At 45.2% G+C, this 20,200-nt stretch overlaps 3 protein-coding genes across 3 annotated transcripts; all 3 read left to right on the top strand.

The window, feature by feature from the left end:
- Positions 1 to 4,797: 4,797 nt before the first annotated feature.
- On the top strand, positions 4,798 to 5,925 carry LOC131264115 (uncharacterized). Its single transcript, XM_058266404.1, has 3 exons — positions 4,798 to 4,848; positions 4,953 to 5,627; positions 5,728 to 5,925. The coding sequence occupies exons 1-3, from the start codon at positions 4,798 to 4,800 to the stop codon at positions 5,923 to 5,925; spliced, it is 924 nt and encodes a 307-aa protein (XP_058122387.1).
- Positions 5,926 to 9,025: 3,100 nt separating this feature from the next.
- Positions 9,026 to 10,917, top strand: LOC131265900 (uncharacterized). The gene is made up of 3 exons (XM_058268242.1): positions 9,026 to 9,082; positions 9,189 to 10,481; positions 10,566 to 10,917. Exons 1-3 carry the CDS (start codon positions 9,026 to 9,028, stop codon positions 10,758 to 10,760), a joined length of 1,545 nt encoding a protein of 514 aa, XP_058124225.1. The 3' UTR covers positions 10,761 to 10,917.
- A 2,396-nt stretch (positions 10,918 to 13,313) lies between these two features.
- On the top strand, positions 13,314 to 15,010 carry LOC131264114 (extracellular matrix-binding protein EbhB-like). Its single transcript, XM_058266403.1, has 2 exons — positions 13,314 to 13,364; positions 13,436 to 15,010. The coding sequence occupies exons 1-2, from the start codon at positions 13,314 to 13,316 to the stop codon at positions 15,008 to 15,010; spliced, it is 1,626 nt and encodes a 541-aa protein (XP_058122386.1).
- Positions 15,011 to 20,200: the final 5,190 nt, after the last annotated feature.

Here is a 20,200-nt window from a genome sequence, read left to right as displayed (position 1 = left end):
CGTACTAATTATTCATGCCACCTCACTATGGAGCGAAAAGAGCAAATTGCCGGGATAAAATTCAGAATCAAATGTTTTGCAATTTTTTCATTGTAATATCGTGTAATATTATTATATTACACGGAATTATGATGTTTCTGGACAATCCCGCCAGGTGGCGCTGCAAAAACCTCATATTTTTGGATTTTTCTATGGGTGCATTATTTTTTCAATCTTTTTTTTATATTAACTTAAAGATTTTATTTAGTTTGATATAAAACAAACTAAATTTACAAAAAACTTTTATTCCAAATATTGTTATCTGGAAAATAATTGATATTTAAAGCATCTAACGTGGACATAACTTCTGAACTGTTCTGAGCTTGTACCATCATATTCTTGGTTTTGAATTGGCAAGGGTCTGTTACTATTTGAGGAGCTGTAATCAACGAAGAATAAAAACATTCTGAAAGTTTTATTTAAATTTAATTTTTTTTAAATTTAAATAACAGAATGCTCTCATAAAAATGTCTTTAACATTGAATTCTCGTTACATTTTACGGACGTGTTCTCTTCTATCCCTTCTGTATATTTTATTTCCACCTTGTGCTGCTTCCTCTCCTAAGGATCCCAATGGACCTTGCTCATTTACAGTTGATGGCTATTAAAATATTTCGAATCCTTTCTATAAGTTCTGTTTCTATTTGCAAAATACCGCTCAATTTTTCTATGTTTGAAAAAGCCCGACGACAGACATTTCCCGTCGTACTATTTCCACCCATTCACCTTGGTTCATCTACTTTAACACCAAATTCCTTGTACATCTTTTCCAATACAATGTTTTTTGACCATTGTACATGTTTTTATAATTTTTAGTAACCTTCCGTTTTTTTAAATTCAATTCTGTACGAAATGTGAAGCATTCGAAAAATCTCATCCAACATAAGATAAATTCTCAGGATTTGGAATAAATCCATTTTATAAGTGCTCTACACTGTTCATTTCTGTTAGTTTTGCTCCATACATACAACATGTTTGCGTATACATAGCGTCGGTTAAATATGCCATAATTTTTCCATCAATTCAACTCATGTAAAATGAATAATTTACCGTCACATAACTTGTTTTATTTAGCTGGATTGTATAAGGAACTAACCTGGTTATTTGGCTTTTGATTTCATACTATACTATTTGTATAACTTTTTCTTTTCAATCTTTCGCAAACTTGATCACAATTGGCCAGCAGAACCAACACTTTGGGGCATCAAGTTTATCCAGATGATATCTGAATTGTCACTAATGAACGAAAGACGGATAGGCGTTAACGCTGATACTAGCTAATCACTGTCTCATGCAGTATTTTTTCCTGAACCATGAAACAGTTGATTGTAAATGCTGTGTTCACTAGATCCGTCAATGCCTCACGAGCTCAATAATACGACGCTTAGTGAATCACACAAAGATGATGAAAGGTGCCGCAAGATTTCTGCTTTTTACATTTCAATTATTCTACACGCAGTGTGATTCACCAACTCTTGAATATTAACTTAAACTTTTACAGGTAAGGGTACAAACAGAACAAAATGTTAGTGTAGGGTACATTATTAATTGGAATTTTGGGTATGAAAAAATGGTTTTGTGAGCTGTAGAACAAGAAAAAGCGACCTAATGCATTCAAAGCAAACCAAACCAAATTTCATTCTTTGTTATTGACTTGGCTTGTCTTTCCCCTTTTACGTGATGTTCAACCACTACCCTGCTTCACATTTTTACGATACGATCATCGACCTATATTTCATTGAATGAGAATTTCATATATTTCTTACCACACATGATGCTTCATATGGCATGATGGAGACGCCTAGTAGGTGATAAACTATAAGCTTCACATATAAAGTACAGAATGACGTAAAGATGCGCGCGTATGCGCAAAAAAAACTATCATTTATTGTTACAAAACATTCTAGGCTATAAGTGGGTATGCATCATATTACAATCTTTCACAATCCTTAGCGATGGCGTAAGGTTAAAAACAGAAAATTGAAAAATTTTCCAGGAGTTTTGGGAAACAATGCTTAATATTTTGTGACATTCAATTTCAATTTACTTAAACTGTCAACAATTTTAAAGCAGGATAATATACCTTTCCAAAACTGTGCTTGAAATTCGATTCCGGCCATTATTATAGGAGTTACAGACTTTCAAAGTTGATGGATTTTTTTCAATTTTTCAAGCAATATTTTCACAAGTCTTGACTTTGACGGGCTGTTTCTCAGAACCTGGAAGAACAGAGGCTCTAGTTTTTGGGTCATTTCTTAGTTTCATCTTGTAGTTTAAGAAAACATATCTCATTTTTCTGAAATCCAAAAATGAATTTTTGATTTTTATCCCGGCTTCGCTCCATCGTGCACCTGAAGGTTTTATGCGTCGGAGGGTCGCTTTTTAAATGGCATTTTTTGATTAAAATTTTGCTAGTTTTTATGCAAAAGACAAAGATTAGTGTTAACATTATGGCCAAAAGATTGCTCAGAAACCAAGCTTATTACTCCCGGCTTGGCTTCAAAGAAAAATGTTATCTTGCTGTATGTCATCCTAACTTTTCTAATTTCTAACCGACCTTATTGCTCTACCCTCATTCATCAGCAAAACATTGGTTCGAAGAAGAGACAACAAGTTACGCAGTAATAATCTTAGTTATTCAGTAATAACTAACCAAGGTTAGTTTGCCAAATTAGGTAAATTCGTCCAAAATGTGATAATAGCTTCCGCATCACTATTTTACTGTTCTACCGTAATTGTGCAAACGAAACGCTGATCGTTGCGAAACACTGTAAGGTCACTATTATTTGCTACTTTATCTAATCAGTATTCAGTCAGGAAAACATAGTCACTCCATACCAATTGTTTAGGATGATTCCGATGGGAACAATCATTTACAAGCGGCCCATTCATAAAGTAAGAGATTTTCAAGTATCATTGTTGCTGAGAAAGAGACTTACCGGTATTACCACTTGTGTGATTGAACTACATACTTGAACAATTTGCAAGCGAAGCTGTAGTACCTCAAGTACCTGGTTTTTGCAGCAGCAGCAGGGGGTTTTCTAAAAAATGAGTAAATGTTTTAGCTGTACTTTAGAATTACAAAGCACATTTCACTATTGCATGAAGTTCCATTCCATAACATTATAGTTCCTACACATAAAAAAGACAATCGGCAGAATGCGAATGTCCCACAGCGAATTCTTGAAAATGTATGCCATTGAAATAGTCATTAATTTCTTCCTTTCTGCACTTTGAAGGACCACATGCTTATCCCTGTGGATAGGACCTTGCCCTGACCGTCATGTCTTAGGGAAGGATTGAAAATCTGTAGCTTCTAGGAGTTCGAACTGTTACACGTTGCATGTTGAGTTGCGTACGTTATGGCACAAAACATACGCATGTATGAAAGACAAGTTCGATTAGGTTTCTAGTAAGGGAGTTTTATTAACAAAAAAATTCTAATTATAAAAGGAATCGTTTTTTGACGCTATTCATTCAGCCAATTCTAGATTTTCTCATTAGACCTGAATTGCTGGCCAGTGCTGGTCATTGCATTGCATTGGCCAGTGACCGGAACAAGTATGATGACGTAACAGCAGTAGAGTACGGCGGGTGTAGACAAACATCCCAGAACATAAATTTCTTTTCCATTGCCATATAGCTCTATGTTTTAGGATCTGCAGTTATAGATACTTGGGGCCCCTAGAAGCCTTTATCCTGCTCTGGAAATTGTCGACTCGACTCAAGCTCATCATCTGCGTTCTATATTGTGATTGTCCGGTATTGTGACTGTCCCGAATCAAATGGTGATGGACGGATAACGTCTAAATCCCCACCAGTAAAACCGAGTTACCAGTCTCGTGTGAAGACCGGGCCTGATCTCTCGGGGGTTGAAGTACCATTTATGTAAATAAAACATGCCTTATGAATGTTGGATGCAATGGTTCTGCTATTATAAGAACCATGCGCATTATACGGTGCGATCGATACCATATACCATAGAGTACGCGGATCGGATACGAGCCATGTAACGCTATTTTTGAAAAATATCTCCTGGCCCCAAACAGATGCTCTACCCACACCAGACCTTACCTCAAGGACTGGCCGGTCGCAAACATGGACGTCATTCAACTCCAGCACTCTTCTTCATGTCGCTCCTCGTATTGCGATATTGCCCCCTACGGTACCATGGCACTGCTAGCCGACGTAGGTCTTTGGATTGTACACGCAATTCGTGTTAGTCGATCAATTTGTACAAGTGATCCCCATATTAGACCTCCACCGCACCGCCGAGTGTTCTTGAGGGAAAGAAAAAAGATGGCCACAGAGCTCCAACCGTTCCACGGTGGAAAACGATTGCCTTTCAAGCGCCCTGCTGGTATGGGATGTTGACAAATCTTTTCGTACGAAGATGTACCTCATCCCATATCGTCATCCCCGACCACCTTCCCCCGAAACCCCCTTCCTCTGAGCTCAATCCAACAAGATGTGTGCTCTTATAAAATGGTTGCAATGTCGGATTGAATGTATTACTAACCGAATACTCACCGACTAGAGTGGCAGAAGACTTTTGTGTATGTGTGTGTGTTTATGAGCATATGTGTGTGCGTGTGTGTGTGTGTGTGCACGCTCTTCAAACATATATGATTGAACGATATCGGTTCGGGCCACGGAACAGCGTTTTTCTTTTTACCAAACCATTTTAACACCCGTACCTGATTGGATTCAGTTAGTCGCCAACTTTACGACGCACAGGACACACAAGGGACGCCCACGATGAAGACTTTTTACACCTTGTTTGCCGTATTGGCTGTGCTTGCCGTGAATGTGAGTAGTTCGGGTTGGGATGGGAGGCTTCCGGTTAGGATGCTTGACCACAAGCAATGGCGCTCTGACCCTTTGATCTCGATGTCACCATTTCCGATTCCCAGCTGCCCGATGCGTCGGCCCAGTTCGAAAACACGGTGGTAAGCCGACGATCGAGTATCTCCTCCGTGCTAACTTCGTTCAGCAACAACATCCAGAGCAAGATTACGGACTACAACAACAAGTTCACCAGCTTGCGCACTGACATGAGCAATCAGCTCACCTCGGCCAAGCAAACGCTGACCAGCTTCCTCACCGACTCGGTGATCGGTACCAATGCACTGGCGTCATCGGATGCCCTGGACGCGGCCAGTTCGACCCTTTCGGCTAGCGTTTCGGCGAACATTCAAGTGACGGCCAGCGCCTTCGGTAACGTCGGTAGCTGTATGAACACGAAGACGAGTGCCTCGGTCAACCTGGCGGTCGATTCGCTAACGACGGCCAACAACTACTTTACGACCACCATCAGCCGCTCGACGTCCACGTTCGCCAGTACGTGCCGCGGTCGCTACACCAACACGGCTAATGACCAGATGAACCAGTTTGCCGATCGCATTCAGGACTGCCTGAACAACGAGAACACCCAGCTGAGCCGCGTGTCCTCGATCCTGAACAACTACATGTCGCTGATGCGCAAGAACTACGAAGGGCTGACCAACAACGTGCGCTACTGCTCCGGGCTCGGTTCCGTGTCCTCCCGCGCGGACACGAAGCAGGAAATCAACGGTTGCCTCAAATCGGTAGGTTTCTTCCTTCTTTCTTTCCTTGCCCAGTGTTCCTCCTTCTTTCTTACAATCTCACGGTCTTGTTTTGTTTGGTGAACCCGCCTACTCTTTACAGCTGTCTACTGTCGCGTACCCCATCTACAAGGCCAACCTTGACCAACAGTTCGTCCTGGCCCGCACCATGCTGCAGCTTGAGGTGGTCGCCTCCAACAACCGGGTGAAATCGTGCATCAACCAGGTCACCGTCACCTACCAGGCGATGGCCACTGCCTTCCAGTCTGCGCTGGACACGTGCCTTGTTTCGGGCCAGTAATAGCCAGTTCATTAGTAATAGGAGAGACAGATCTAGATGAGAGTAAATAAACTGTCGTTTTCACGTAGACCATTAAATATTACTTTGTTGTCGCATTTATTTCTAATTCAATTCTTTATAGTCCACGTCCTTGGAGCATAATAATAAATTATGATACGAGTGAAAGTAAGAATTCTGTCGACTTAAAGTAAAAGCCTTTGGCGCACGAAAATTCGGCCATGTTTCGTCGGTAGGTGTTACAGTTCCATCACCAGAAAATGGTTACCACATGTGTGGTGTCTTGCGGCAATGTTGTCCCAGGTGGATTCGCTGTACGTTTGAAGCCCGTGTTTGTCCGGGTGCCTGGGATGTGTTCCCTAGCGAAATCCGAAGTAACTTTAGGAGTAACAATCATAGCTATAATATTGCAGAAAATGGAGATAAAATCCCAGAATAGTGTTCTGGGCTGCAACATGCGAAATGCAGAAAACAATGTCCGCTAAGGTACCTTCCGAATGCCTGACAGTAGAGTACAGACAGAAACTTTTTAAATCTCGTTGTAGGTATGTAAGGTGTTTTCCAAAAACAGTTTCTCTCAATTATGGCTTTTGAGGAAAAGATTCTCTGTTTTGGTTTGAAAACCATTATTTTGATAAAATACTAAAGTGTTACAGACGTGTATCTGATTAACAATGGTAGTGTTAATAGATTAGACACGTACATAGAACATTCTAGATTTCAGAAGAAAACATCCACAACATTGCGTCAATGTACCGCAACTCTTCCGATCGTATCGCCAAACGGTTCCTAGAATAGCCTGCCGTTTGCTCAAGTGTTTTCTGGCTCACTTTGTTTTTCACGAGCCTGCCAAAGTCCTTGGTACATTTTATGCACCCTTGAGCTGCTGTCGATGCAAAACTGGCGCCGGACCACTGTGCTCAAGGCGACTGTGGCAAAATAATTGCACACCAGATCAGAAGAAATTGATCTAACTATTTCTTCGAGCATCCCAAAAACAGGGTGAATGTTCCTGCCAAAAGCAACCGAAAGCCTAATATTATTGCAAGTGTTCTACGCCCCTCGGCTAAGATTGGCTAAGACCTTGTACGTGTTTCATGTGGTGACGGATTTACGTAAGACAACAGACCTTCGTTTAAGACAACGACGCCACGCTCGATACTGTTAGTGTTGTGGGATAGAAACAAACAAATCCGTCAAGGTCGGATCGATGGTCGGAAAAACAGTCAGAATCTGTGTGTATCGTGTCACCTTGTCCTGTATCGAAATCGTATGGCCTAGAAGTCTCGCCGTCGTGTTGAAATGTCTCGTACGTAGTGCCTTTTATTAGTACAGTTGATAACTATAGTTATTACGCCGTCATGGCATGTCTAACGTGCCTTGTAAGACTAATAATCATATTCTTGTAGGTGTAAACTAAAATTGAACCATCCATCTAATGAAATGAATGTTTATTAGTATTTTATAAAAGTACACTCTTCAAAATATCCAAGCGATTACTATCTGATTGGGTATTAATGCAATACCCAACCAATATACTGATCAATAATAGCTACATGCCTTCAAGGGAAGGTTTTGTAGAAACAAAAATTGTATTCTGAATTAATTTTAGTTCATACATTTTTATTAACTCATGCATTTTTGATTTATGATTAATATATAATTTACCCTATAATTAGTTTTGTGTGCTTCAAATATTTGATATCATTATGGCGGACATAGCCAAATTTGCATAAATTGTACCAATCATAGAAATAAATTTTATTATAAATTATTAAATATAGTAGTATAAATTATTTTCCCATATAGTAGGCTACGATACTTCTTTCTTCAAGCACGTTTTTCGAAATGTTTGTTTGCCTTAGTACTTTGCAACATGAACCATGTTTCAACCATCCGAATCGGTGCTAGAGACGAATGACCGAGGAGGTCAAAGTCTCTTACATAAAAAAAAAAACTATCCGAATCGGTAGTGTACAATTTACTTACTTGGGTAAAGATCTCATTACAATATGAATGAACTCCCATATTCCAAAGAAAGTGCGAATTTTATAGCAATATGATTAGGTATTCAAATTTGTATGCATGTGCAAGTAAAAACATTTGTACAACAACATTCCAGTTGAAAGGGATCCAGGTAAGATGCAAAATTCATCTATTACACCTATGGAGGGTAATATCACAATACGCCAACGAAATGCTTGCAAAAATCTAAAAGAAATATTTATGTAATGTAATTTCACTCAGTCGATTCAGAGTTCAAGGAAAAATGTGAAAATGCAACAATATAAAAATGTCAATACAACTGGTATTGAAGATTGTGGAGTGTTGCAAAAGGATAAGTCTATACTCAGATAACTTAAGATATATTGACGCACGCGCCATTGACGTCTTTAGACGTTTAAAAATACATTTTATAGATCCTCGCTTCTGTGGAGTGTTTATTTCAATCTGGCATCCTAAGAAGGAAGAAAAGAAACACACACACATATTAAAGGCATAACATATCCAATGGACCGCGGATGATTGGGATACTTGTTTCAATATTTGAACGCCTGGCATACGCAAGAGGATTTCGGCGTCAGTAACACGGTCACTCCAATGATCCGGTGTGTGTGTGTGTGTTTTATGGGAGGTTGAAGGTTTTCGGTAGGCCATGTCGCCAGAGGTTGGGTTGAATGTTGGTCGTGTTTGTCGGGAGCTCGGAAGGTCCTACACACCCGAGCGTACACGTTGTAGACGAGGGACGCGGGAGCTGCAGATGGTGACATTGCCTGGTGGAGCTCCAGATACCAGATTTAGTAAACAGACGACGCAACCGATGGCTGTCGTGTTGGCTCGGGGCTCAGAAAAACTAGCGGACCAGCGCCGGTAGAAAGCAGGAGTGTGTCAGAGGTGCTCGAGGAGACTGCACGGTAGTACTAGAGAAACGGTACCATCGACTCAGGCTAGACTGAGGAATTTAAAAGCGAAAAAGAGAGAAGTTCCGAAAAATTTATTAGACAGCCGCCTCTGGGTAGATTCTACTTAGTATCGGGTTTGATTCCGACTTGACAGCAGTATTTTCTGGCAGCTCCGAGTACGCGTTCTACAAGTGTCAAACATGGGCAAGTGGGCAGCGGTCAGCGCCATTTTGGTCTCGTTGCTGTTAGGTCTGAGCGTAAGTGGTCAATCGATAGAGTTTTTTCCACACTCACCTCCAGCGATCTGCTACACAGACATGTGTTACACTCTTTTCATTCTTCCTACCGCCGTAATATTCCTAGCATGCCTCGCCTGATCTGGGACTGGAAATTGATATCGACTTCGTGACGAGGAACTCGCCGAACATCAATGCGGCTGCCAGTCTCGTCGGCGAAGTGTCCGGAAATCTACAGGGTGCCATCGGTGGCTACCAGCTGCCGAAGTTTAACGGCGTTACGTCACTGATCCAATCCGGTGATTCGCTGGTGAAGTTGGTGAACGTGATCACCGGTCCGGTGAATGACGTTCTGCGCAACATTTCGGTCATTGCTAGAGAGCGCGTGACCGCCCCATCCTGTATGTTCGCCACTATTAACGCCACCATCGATGGGGCGTACGCGGTCCTCGACGCCGCTCCTACCCTGGTGACGAACGTGGTGTCATCCACGTCGACGCAAAATGGCAACGCTATCACGTCCGCCGTGGCCACCCTGTTGGATGCGTTGACCCAGATCACCACCAACCTAGACGCGCTGTACAAGCAGGTGGTGGCGGTGCTTGCCGCCGGCCCGGTCACAACCAGTACCGTCAACGCCAACATCCAGATCAACACACTGATCCAGCTGAGTGGTTCGATCGCAGTATCGACAACGATGCAGCGGGCCCTCACCACCACCGTGCAAGCGGTTCGGACTGCCTTCGAGCAGGCCAACAACATCCTGACGTCCTACAACAACGATCTCGGTAACGCGTTCACCTCGGTTAACAACACGCAGAGGGACTATTACAACCAGATCGTTAGCCGCGTCCAATCGTTCCAGAGCAAGGTGACTTCAGACACCAACTCTGGCATAAACGAGATCTTCAGCACTCAGTCGCGGCTGAATGAGTTCATCCAGGACTCGAGCACCCGCACCCAGGCCCAGGCGCTGCGAGATGCGATGATCTCGTTCAATACCTCCTACCAGACCGTTCAGGCCGACTACTTCAGTAAGCTGCAGACTCAGATCACGCAGATCTACGTCGGTACGGATGGATTTGTAAAGTCCACCGTCCAACAGCTAACGAATATCGTTAACGGTACCAACTTCCGGCTAGCAGCCACCATGTCGTTCGGCGGTGCCTATGCAGCAAATTGCAACGGCAAGTACGGTGGCACTATCACGAGCCTCCAGAACACAATGCGTGATGTGCTGAATCGCGCGTTGAACGAATACTCCAACACCGGTTACACCGACGCGTTCATCAGTGAGTACAATCAGGTGATGCGCGAGCAGACTCGCTACATCAACACCCGTATCAACTTCTGCCTCAATCTCGGCTCAACGAGTTCCAGCACCATCATCAAGGCCGGAATAGCCCGTTGCTTTACGGAGGTAATTTTGATGCCATAAATCAAAGAACTGGTCAAGCATAATTTCCATTGTTTCTCAAACCCTTTTTCCTTCTCTTACCAACAGACGGTTGCCATGATTACCACACTGCTGCAGGACACCACCTTCGAGACGAAGCTGGTGCTGGCTGCGGTAAATCTGGAGGGACTGGCCATGATTCAGCGGGCCGAAAGTACCGCGTCCGTCATGTACCACGGGTTAGTTGCGAAGTCCGCAAGCCTCGACATGCTGTTGGCCATGTGCCAGACATCGAACTCGTAAAGGCCAGAATGAAGGTGAAGGAAGCGGTAGCGAGATAGCATTTAGGGCACCAGGACGGCTTCTAGCTTGAACCCGCACAGCCAGTAGTTGTACAACATAGTCCTTATGGAATAGAACGGTAGCTAGAGCGCATCAGTACGGCGATCGCACATTTTGGAAAGGAATAAAGACCGATCTTCGGTTCGAAAAGCTCACTTTGTGTGTTTGCTTACGAAAATCTTAAGTTTCCACCTCACTGTCGTAAATTCTGGAATTCATTTGTATGATAAAATGCTAGAAATGTACGCATACGTACCAATTTGTGTTCGAAGAGCCAATCCCAGTCCGAACAAGTAACGCAGATAAAGAAACAGTTGAATAAACAACACTAAACACACCTCGTCCGGGGAACGTGTCGGTAGAAGAATCCTACAGGGCCTTGAATGTTGTTTTGAAGTGTCGGTGTGTTCTAGATCATTCCACATTTTTCGTTCTCATGCGTTTTTCGCCAATTTCAGACTACTCCATACTCGCCTTGGTGACGTAGTAGCCGCTGATTCTTACAATCTCAGTTTTATTTTTTGTCTAAATAATAAAAGGATTTTCTTGTTTCTGTTAAATTTCATCCAACAATTGAATACTTCAAGCCATAACAAATTAGCTAACATAAAATATTGTTTTGAGGTTTTAGAAATTGTTTTCTAATGCCGGTTTCTAAAACAGCCGGTTGCCGGATCATTTGGAAGGCAAGGAACGAAGGCTGCATAGCATGGCATGCTGTGTGATCGGGTCCACCAGAATGAGCCGGCAGAACCATACATTGAGGGCACAGCACTAACTCAAAATACCGAGATTAAGAGTACTTTTTGTTATATCAGGACAGTGTATTTGTATTTGTATTTATTTGTATTATTTTTTGTAACAATATTTGTTATTTATTATTCATGCGACAAGTCTTGTAGAAGAAAGCAATTAATCAGACTTGATGGAATGATCGTTACAAACGTTATATATCAGATGAATTTGGACGGAAGCGAAGAACTTCCAACGAAATAAATTTTGGAGATGAATGTTCAGCTTCTTCCAGCAAGAGGCTTGTCCTTCAACCCATCGCAGGATAGGGCCGTACAAAACTACATGCTGGGAACTTAATGGCACACGTTAATGATATGGTGATCGGTAGAAGGCTCTTCTATGTGACAGAATTATACCAATGTACTAAGCGAGCGGCGACCATCCTAGTGGCTTCATCAGCGGCAATGGAAATGTTTTGGTACCGTATGCGGGGAGGGACTGATCTGACCTCACTGTGATGCAGTGAATGAAAATCCTCGGCCTAGAAGACCTGGTCATATCATGCGAATTCAACCGAGGGACCCTGTCCTGTTAGCTGGTCTTGTAGGACGTAGAATACATCAGCATTGACCTAAGCGTAAGAGGAAGGATGATCTAGGCTAAGCCGTCAGTAGAGTAAAGTGGAATTGGATTAGTAGTTGTAGCTCCATTCAAGCTAGTGTGCAAGCCCACATTTGTCCAATAGACAGAAAATTAATTTTGTTACCCTCTGTTAAAGACTCTGTTGGTTCACTGAAACACCGTGGTTTGACTAAACTTAAAATTTGAATAAAATGTTCACTTTTTTGCTTGAAAATTATAGTTTTCGAATGTCAATTCACAATCGAATTACATAGGCACGCGATGTTGTTTAAGTAGTTTAACTATAACATGAACATACATTTTGTTTTTAAGGTCGTTCATTGACCGCAAACGTTAAACATGTTTACAGTTTTACTGTGTTCACTCAATTTATGGCATCACTTACAGTGTACGATTTTTTTGTGCACAGTATGCATCCTGTCTTTTCATATTTTTATAAATTTTCAGGGTTAAAAACATTTTATAGCAGTTCGTTTGTGACTCACTGTTGCATACCGGAAAGTAAACTCGAATAATCCGGCCATTGTAAATGGTTTACAATAAGCAATTGTTTAGCATTTTTACCACACTGCCAACCACATTTACACAATCTTACGCAGTTTACATTTACACGATCGTAGTTGTTGGATAATACAATTAAAACCCTCTTCAACCAAATGGCGATAAAACGATCAATGAAAATATTGTCTAACGACGTTTACGGTTCGAGCAAAAGAGTCGAGACGTGCAAAATAAATAAAATTCGATTCCAGAATCGCATCTCCCAAAGAGACGTCACACTGTCGTTCGAAGGACAAAGCTTCTCCTCTGTCTGTCGGGAGCAGGAACATTCTGGGTGCTACGTTATAGGCACGTGTTTTTTCCAGGAGTTGTGACGCCGCATATTGGAAAGACTGTTGTTTATGAGCAAAGTTTATGTTTGTGTTCCATACCAGAACAATCCATATAAATTTATGCAACTTCATTGCGTAAGGAAGCACAATGGGTTGCTTTGACCAGCAGGGATCCAGCAGGGTCCTCGCGTCTGATCGGTTTTGTGATCCCCGGTAGGTGGTATAAAATGGTCCGCAACGTTCACCAAAGCGTTACAGTTTCGAAGACAAGAAGAGCTCTCATCTCTAAACCATAAGTGCGAAAATGCTGTGGAAGAAAACCGTTTTCGTTTGTGCGCTGCTGGCCGCCGCACAGGTGAGTATCAGAGCGGATGGACAGCTGGGCGAATAGAGTATAGCTGACCGGTATCCACCATTACCCTGCAGGCCGAGCCACAACCGCAAATTTTAAGCGGCATAGCGAACTTAGCCTCATCGGTCATCAATGGAGCGGGCACACTATTAAATGGTGTTGCTACAGGATTACAGGCAGGCACTTCTGGATCGCTTTCAGCAAGCGGATCGCTCACGGGTGGCGCTAGCATTGGCAACATCGGTGCCGGTGGTACGTTGGCTTTCAACTCGAATCTGCCGATCCTAAACCTGGTGAACAATGTGGTTAGTTCGACGTTGGGTGCGCTCAACACGGCCCTAACTAATATCGGCAACTCGGCCGGTACCCTGTTGGGCAACACGGTCGCCACCATTACGAACGCGTTGAATACCCTACTGGGTGGAGTGAACACGAATCTGTCCACGCTCGGAAACGTGCTGAGCAGTGCACCGACTGTCGCCAATGGCAACACCGCCATCAACGCCCTGAACAACGTAGCCACTGCCGTTAACACGGCCGTCAATTCCGCAGCAAACGTACTGGGAAGCGGTACGGTCGCGACCGCGCTGGGTTCACTACCGACCACCCTGAACGCCGACTTGGCCACCGCCATCCAAGCCATCCAGAACGCAACCGCCAACCCTGGCACGGCGACGTCGCTGCTTGGAGCACTCGGACCGGCCGGTGTCGGTGCGATCGGCAACTTCCTGGCCGATGCTGCCGGAGTTCTCTACACCACCGCCAACATTCCTCTGCAGCTTTCCGCGGTTGCCGGAGTCAACGCGACGCTCGCTGCTAACGCCGCCGTACCGTACTCTGCGGCCGGAATCGCCGCCGTCAGCGCGTCCGTGAATGCCGCCGTGAACAACGCCAACAACGTGCTGAACTCGGCCATTGGCTCCTTCAACAATGTGATCGCGAACGTCCAGCCGACCCTCAGCAACGCTCTTACTCAGGCCAACAATAGGATCAACGGCGCTCTGCAACAGCTCAACACCGTGTTCAACCTGGTGGGCACCTCCACGCGCAACAGTGTAGCGGCTGCAGCGGGCAATGTCTACAACAACCTAACCAGTCTAGTCTCATCGGTTCAAACAAGCCTGGCGCAACTGAACACCGTCACGCTGAACGCGGTCGCCACCGCCAATGCGTCCATCGCAGGTAACGCATCCGCCGTCATCCAGCCGATCATCGCCAACCTGGCCAGCACGAACGCAACGGTGGTGGCCTGCTCGCAAGCCTATCTGCCGGTAGCTGTCCGCACCGATGTGTACTACACCACCGCACTCGGTGGTTGTGCCGTCCAGGCCACGACCGTCGTCGACACGCTACTCGCAAATACGATCGCTGTCATCAACTCGGCCGTCACCCGCGTCGGTCAGTCGACCGCCTCCGTCAACGGATGCATCGGGGTGTTCGTGGCGTCCACCTGTGCCACCGTCACCGTACCCAACGCTCTGGCCTACATTGGCAACGTGGCAACCGATGTCGCCACTATCAAGACAGGCGAGGTAATCGATATCGCCAACACCGGTGTCGCCGTCACCACCTGCACGACCAACACGGCCAACGCCGCAGCCAACGATTTTGCGGCCATCGCTGCCGCCTACAACAAGTGCATCGCGTAAACCGGTCGTTATCTGTCAGCAGTACTTGAATGTAAAATAAAAAGCAGCATTTTACTGCCGTTGCTATAACTGCACAAAACTGTCCAGTTACTAGTGTAGATACATCCGATTGCTCTTCAGAGGTTTCTCTTCTTCGCGGGACGATGTTATATTCTTCTTCTTTAATGGCCCGCTCATAGTTGAACACATCGCCCCAACCAACGAATCCTGACTGCCTTCGCCACCGTCAGGATGTCCGGCTCGCCATACAGCTCAGCTAACTCGTGGTTCATTCTTCTCCTCCACACGCCCTACTCACACACACACCGCCAAAGATAGACCGGAGCACGCGTCGCTCGAGGCGCAGTCCTCGAGGCGTTGGCATCCTCCGTGAGCAGAGTCCAGGATTCATGCCCATAGAGAACGACCGGTCTTATCAGCGTGCGGTATATGTCACACTTCGTGCGTGGGAGGAACTATCTGGACCGCAGGAGTTTGTGGAGTCCATAGTAGGCACGATTCCCTTGAACAATGCGCCTCCGGATTTCGCAGCTCACGTTATTGTCCGGAGTTACGACAGTGCCGAGGTAACAAAACTCCTCTACTACCTCAAGGCAGTCAGAGGCACCGACGAGCAGGTACTTTGTTTTCGTCGCATTGATCATCAATCCAATCCTTGTGGCCTCGCGGTTCAGTCGGGTGTACAACTCGTACACCGTCCTAGCGTTCCGCCCGATGATGTCGATGTTATCCTCGAAACCGAGGAATTGGAGAGAGCGGGTGACAATCGTCCCCCGGATGTCGAAGCCCGCGCTCCTCATAACACCTTCCAGAGCGATGTTGAGCGGGACGATGTTATCGAGGGAAATACCAACAGTGACGGTATCTATACCTTTACATACTTATTTGCCTAAACTTACTTACTTAAATGTCGCTACAACCAGCGGTCTTGGCCTGACGAAGCTCCATCCTAAACCGCCTGCCAAATTGGTCCAATTCCGTATTCCAGCATTATTGGCGGCTTCAACTGTGTTGAACCAACCTGGTTTGACAAGAAGTGTTGAACCAAGCTGGTTTGAACAACTACTGAATTGATGACACTGGCAGCACTGCATGTGTCAAATGACCGGAACTGTTGAATAAAGAATTTATTCCTGTGTGTATAGTGGAATCGGTCGCACGTGTTCCTTGTTTCCCGATCCGAAATTAGACCATATACCTCTAATTCTAACAGGTTATGGGCCCAGGCCACGCGGTGTGTATTAAGTGTTGTTAATCTTTCGGGCGAAGTTTTTTTTAAAAGTGAAATTAGTCGCAGTCAGAAAAACAAAAAATACAATGGATCTCTCTAAAGTGAGTGTTGTTCGATTGAATAATCGGAACTACCGAGCGTGGGCGTTCAAGGTAAAAATGGTGATGATGCGGGAGGGAACGTGGAAATACGTTGACCCGGGTGTCGCGCCGGCACCGGTAACTTCCGATTGGACGGAAGGGGATTCGAAGGCGCGAGCCACCATCGCTTTGTTGGTTGAGGACAACCAACATAACCTCATACTGGATAAAACAAGCGCCAAATCCACGTGGGATGCCCTGAAGGCTCACCACCATAAAGCTACATTAACTGGAAAAGTGGCACTTCTAAAGGAAATATGCAGCGCAAATTTCGTTGAAGGAGAGAGTATGGAGAATTTCCTCTACAGCATGGAGGAATTGTATTCTCGTCTCGAGAATGCTGGAGAAAAATTGTCACCATACATGCAAGTAGCTATGATCTTGCGGAGCCTACCAAAGGCTTTCGATACCCTCACCACCGTTTTGGAAAACCGCTCCGACGAAGATCTAACAATGGAGCTGGTGCGGTCCAAGCTACTGGATGAAAGCGAAAAATTGTATAGCGGTGATGCGGCGGAGGAGCGGGCGCTGAAAACGGGCAGCCGAACGAACAAGGAGTCTATTGTGTGCTTCTTTTGTGGAAAACCCGGTCACAAGAAGCAGGCGTGCAAGCAGTTCCTGAAGCAGAAAAGCAGCGAAAAGAAAAAGGTGATAGAACGAGCAAAAACAGTGCGCGAAAACGACCAAGCGTCGTTCCTTCTTTCGGTGCGTTCCAGTGTTCCCGGAACTACGCGTGCGTGGCTTATTGACTCTGGTGCAACATCACACTTAGCCAACGATGAAAAGTTGTTCAGCCGTTTAGACAGAAGTGTGCGTCCTGAGATTTTTACAGCGGACGGCAAATCTATCCGTACGGGTGGAATAGGGGATTGCGTGGTTATTTCGTGCGACAATGACTTTGGAAAGAACGTGTCGATAACACTAACGGACGTTATTTTTGCCCCGGGTATAGAGTGCAACCTTATATCAGTGCCCAAACTTTGCAGTAAAGGTGTTCATACAGTGTTCGACAAAAGCAATTGCAAGCTTGTTTACGGTGCGAAAGTCGTGGCTACAGCTGATAAAGTGGGTGGCCTATACCGACTGAATATGGCTGATGAACGGGCCTTATTGGTGAATGACAGCCGACACACCAAGGAAGCAGAAAAGACATCGACTAAAGTGCTGGATATAATCCATAGTGATGTGTGCGGCCCAATGGAGGAGACGACGCCAGGGGGATGTCGTTACTTTATGACCTTAATAGACGATCACAGTCGTTATAGTTTCGTCTATTTCCTGAAAAAAAAATCTGAGGTCGAGGATAAGATTCGCGAATTTGTGAAATTGGTTCAAAATCAGTTCGGACGTAAACCGCGGATCATTCGCTCCGATCAGGGTGGAGAATACTCCAGCAAGACACTTAGGAGATTCTACGCGGATGAAGGAATAAAGGTGGAGTACACTGCGGCGCATTCACCACAGCAGAACGGGGTTTCGGAGCGGAAAAACCGGTCTCTGAGTGAGATGGCCCGGTGTATGCTTCAGGACGCGGGCATGCACAAGCGATTTTGGGCGGAGGCAGTCAACACCGCTTGTTACATGCAAAATCGTTTGCCATCTGTTGCAGTAGACCGTACGCCGTTCGAGATCTGGTTTGGAAGAAAACCAAATTTGACCCACTTGCGACTATTTGGATGCGTCGGTTACGTGTTCATTCCGTCGGTAAAGCGTAAGAAGTTAGACGTCAAGGCGAAACGAATGACGTTCGTCGGCTATTCCGCGGAACATAAAGCGTATCGGATGCTAAACACACGGACGGGAGAAATCCAAATCAGTCGGGATGTTCGTTTTCTCGAATTCAGCGACGGATCTAAGGAGCATCATCACGATGAACCCAAACTGGAGGATAGTCCGACTGGAAGGGAAGAAATCGAGTGGTCTTTCGATGAAACAGTGATACAGGAAGCTGAACCCGATTTGACTCACGAAACAACCTCTGAGTCCGAATTCTACGGCAAGGATTGTCCAGGTGATGGTTGGCCACGAGGGTTTTGGAACGACAACGACAACAATTGGCTTCGTGGACTGTGGGATGATGATGACTGTAAAGTTCAAGCTGGAGCTGCGGTGCCAGAGATCGAACCTCCGGAGTCTACTGATACCGTTCGTCGTTCACAGAGGAAAACAGCAGGCGTTCCGCCGGTAAGATACGACGAGGAAGTGAATTTGGTGATGGAAAGTTTGCCTGAACCAAGGACGTATAAGGAAGCTGTATCCGGTCCACAGAGCACCAAGTGGAAGTCGGCAATGGCAGAGGAAATGCAGTCCCATCGCGAAAATAATACGTGGGAGCTAGTGGAACTGCCGCCACAACGGAAGGCAATCGGGTCGAAATGGATCTACAAATGCAAGGCGGACGAAGACGGCAATCTCGTTCGTTATAAAGCACGTTTGGTGGCGCAGGGCTTTTGCCAAAAATTCGGGACCGATTATGATCTAGTTTTTGCTCCAGTCGTAAAACAGATAACTTTTCGGACGATGCTGGTTTTAGCGAGCAAAAGGAAGATGTTGGCGAAACACGTTGACATAAAGACAGCGTATCTTCATGGTCATCTCGAGGAGGAGATTTTTATGCGACAACCACCAGGGTACGAGAGTGGTAAACCGAATGAAGTCTGCCGGCTGCGTCGCAGTATTTACGGGCTCAAGCAGGCAGCTCGTGTTTGGAATAAGAAAATCGACGACGTACTGAAAACTAAGGGTTTCATTCAATCAACGGCGGACCCGTGCCTATACATTTGCAAAAAAGCGGATAAGTCCATTTTTGTACTCATTTACGTAGACGATGTAATTGTCATTTGTTACACGGAGGAGGAATTTTCTGAGGTGGTCCACGTCCTGGAACAGAACTTTACAATAAGTGTCATGGGTAATCTAAGATTCTTTCTTGGAATACGTGTTAGGCTAAACAAAGGACAATTTTGTATTGATCAGCAAGCCTACTTGGAAAGAGTTCTGGAAAGATTCGGCATGAAAGATGCAAAGCCGTCAAAATATCCGATGGATCCCGGCTTCTTAAAACGAAAGGAGGAGATTGGCAAGAAGTTGGATTCGGCGAAAGCGTACCAAAGTCTTATTGGGGCTCTGTTGTACGCTGCTGTGACCAGTAGACCCGATATTTCAATAGCTACAGCCATTCTGGGAAGGAGAGTACAAGATCCATCAGAAGCGGATTGGAATGAGGCTAAGCGAATACTACGTTACCTAAGGGGTACACTGGACAGCGTACTTTACCTCGGAAGAAGCGAACAGAAGCTGGAATGTTTTGTGGACGCCGACTGGGCAGGAGACGAGAGCGACCGCAAATCCAACTCAGGGTTCTTTTTTAAGTTCGGCGGCGGGCTCATCGGATGGGGCTGCCATAAGCAGAAGTGTGTGGCACTATCTAGCACCGAGGCCGAGTATGTATCCCTTGCCGAGTGTCTGCAGGAGGTAAAATGGGTCCTCAAGCTAATGGCAGATATTGGCGAACAACAGGTTGGTCCGGTCGTGGTCAATGAGGACAACCAAAGTTGCATTGCGATGGTTAGCGGAGACAGAGCTGAACGCAAGACAAAACACATCGATACAAAATTCAATTTTGTGAAAGAAATGGTTCGGGACGGCATCGTGCTACTGCAGTATTGCCCGACCGAGCACATGCAAGCTGATCTACTCACGAAACCGTTGCAAGCGGTGAAGCTTCGACAACATCGGGAGGCAATCGGCATCAAAACGTTCAGCGTTGAGGAGGAGTGTTGAACCAACCTGGTTTGACAAGAAGTGTTGAACCAAGCT

This window comes from Anopheles coustani, chromosome 2 (assembly GCF_943734705.1).
Source record: "Anopheles coustani chromosome 2, idAnoCousDA_361_x.2, whole genome shotgun sequence".
Classification (NCBI taxonomy): Eukaryota; Metazoa; Arthropoda; class Insecta; order Diptera; family Culicidae; genus Anopheles; species Anopheles coustani.
The sequence above is the reverse complement of the archived record's forward strand: the minus strand, read 5'-3'. Positions and strand labels throughout refer to the sequence as shown.

Bases quoted from the DNA above. Each gene is read 5' to 3' on its own strand.
- LOC131264115 (XM_058266404.1), top strand. From the start codon at position 4,798: ATGAAGACTTTTTACACCTTGTTTGCCGTATTGGCTGTGCTTGCCGTG. The intron at 4,849-4,952 runs GTGAGTAGTTCG...TCCGATTCCCAG, and splicing joins TGGCTGTGCTTGCCGTGAAT to CTGCCCGATGCGTCGGCCCA. The intron at 5,628-5,727 runs GTAGGTTTCTTC...TACTCTTTACAG, and splicing joins TCAACGGTTGCCTCAAATCG to CTGTCTACTGTCGCGTACCC.
- LOC131265900 (XM_058268242.1), top strand. From the start codon at position 9,026: ATGGGCAAGTGGGCAGCGGTCAGCGCCATTTTGGTCTCGTTGCTGTTA. The intron at 9,083-9,188 runs GTAAGTGGTCAA...TAATATTCCTAG, and splicing joins CGTTGCTGTTAGGTCTGAGC to CATGCCTCGCCTGATCTGGG. The intron at 10,482-10,565 runs GTAATTTTGATG...TCTTACCAACAG, and splicing joins TAGCCCGTTGCTTTACGGAG to ACGGTTGCCATGATTACCAC.
- LOC131264114 (XM_058266403.1), top strand. From the start codon at position 13,314: ATGCTGTGGAAGAAAACCGTTTTCGTTTGTGCGCTGCTGGCCGCCGCA. The intron at 13,365-13,435 runs GTGAGTATCAGA...ATTACCCTGCAG, and splicing joins CGCTGCTGGCCGCCGCACAG to GCCGAGCCACAACCGCAAAT.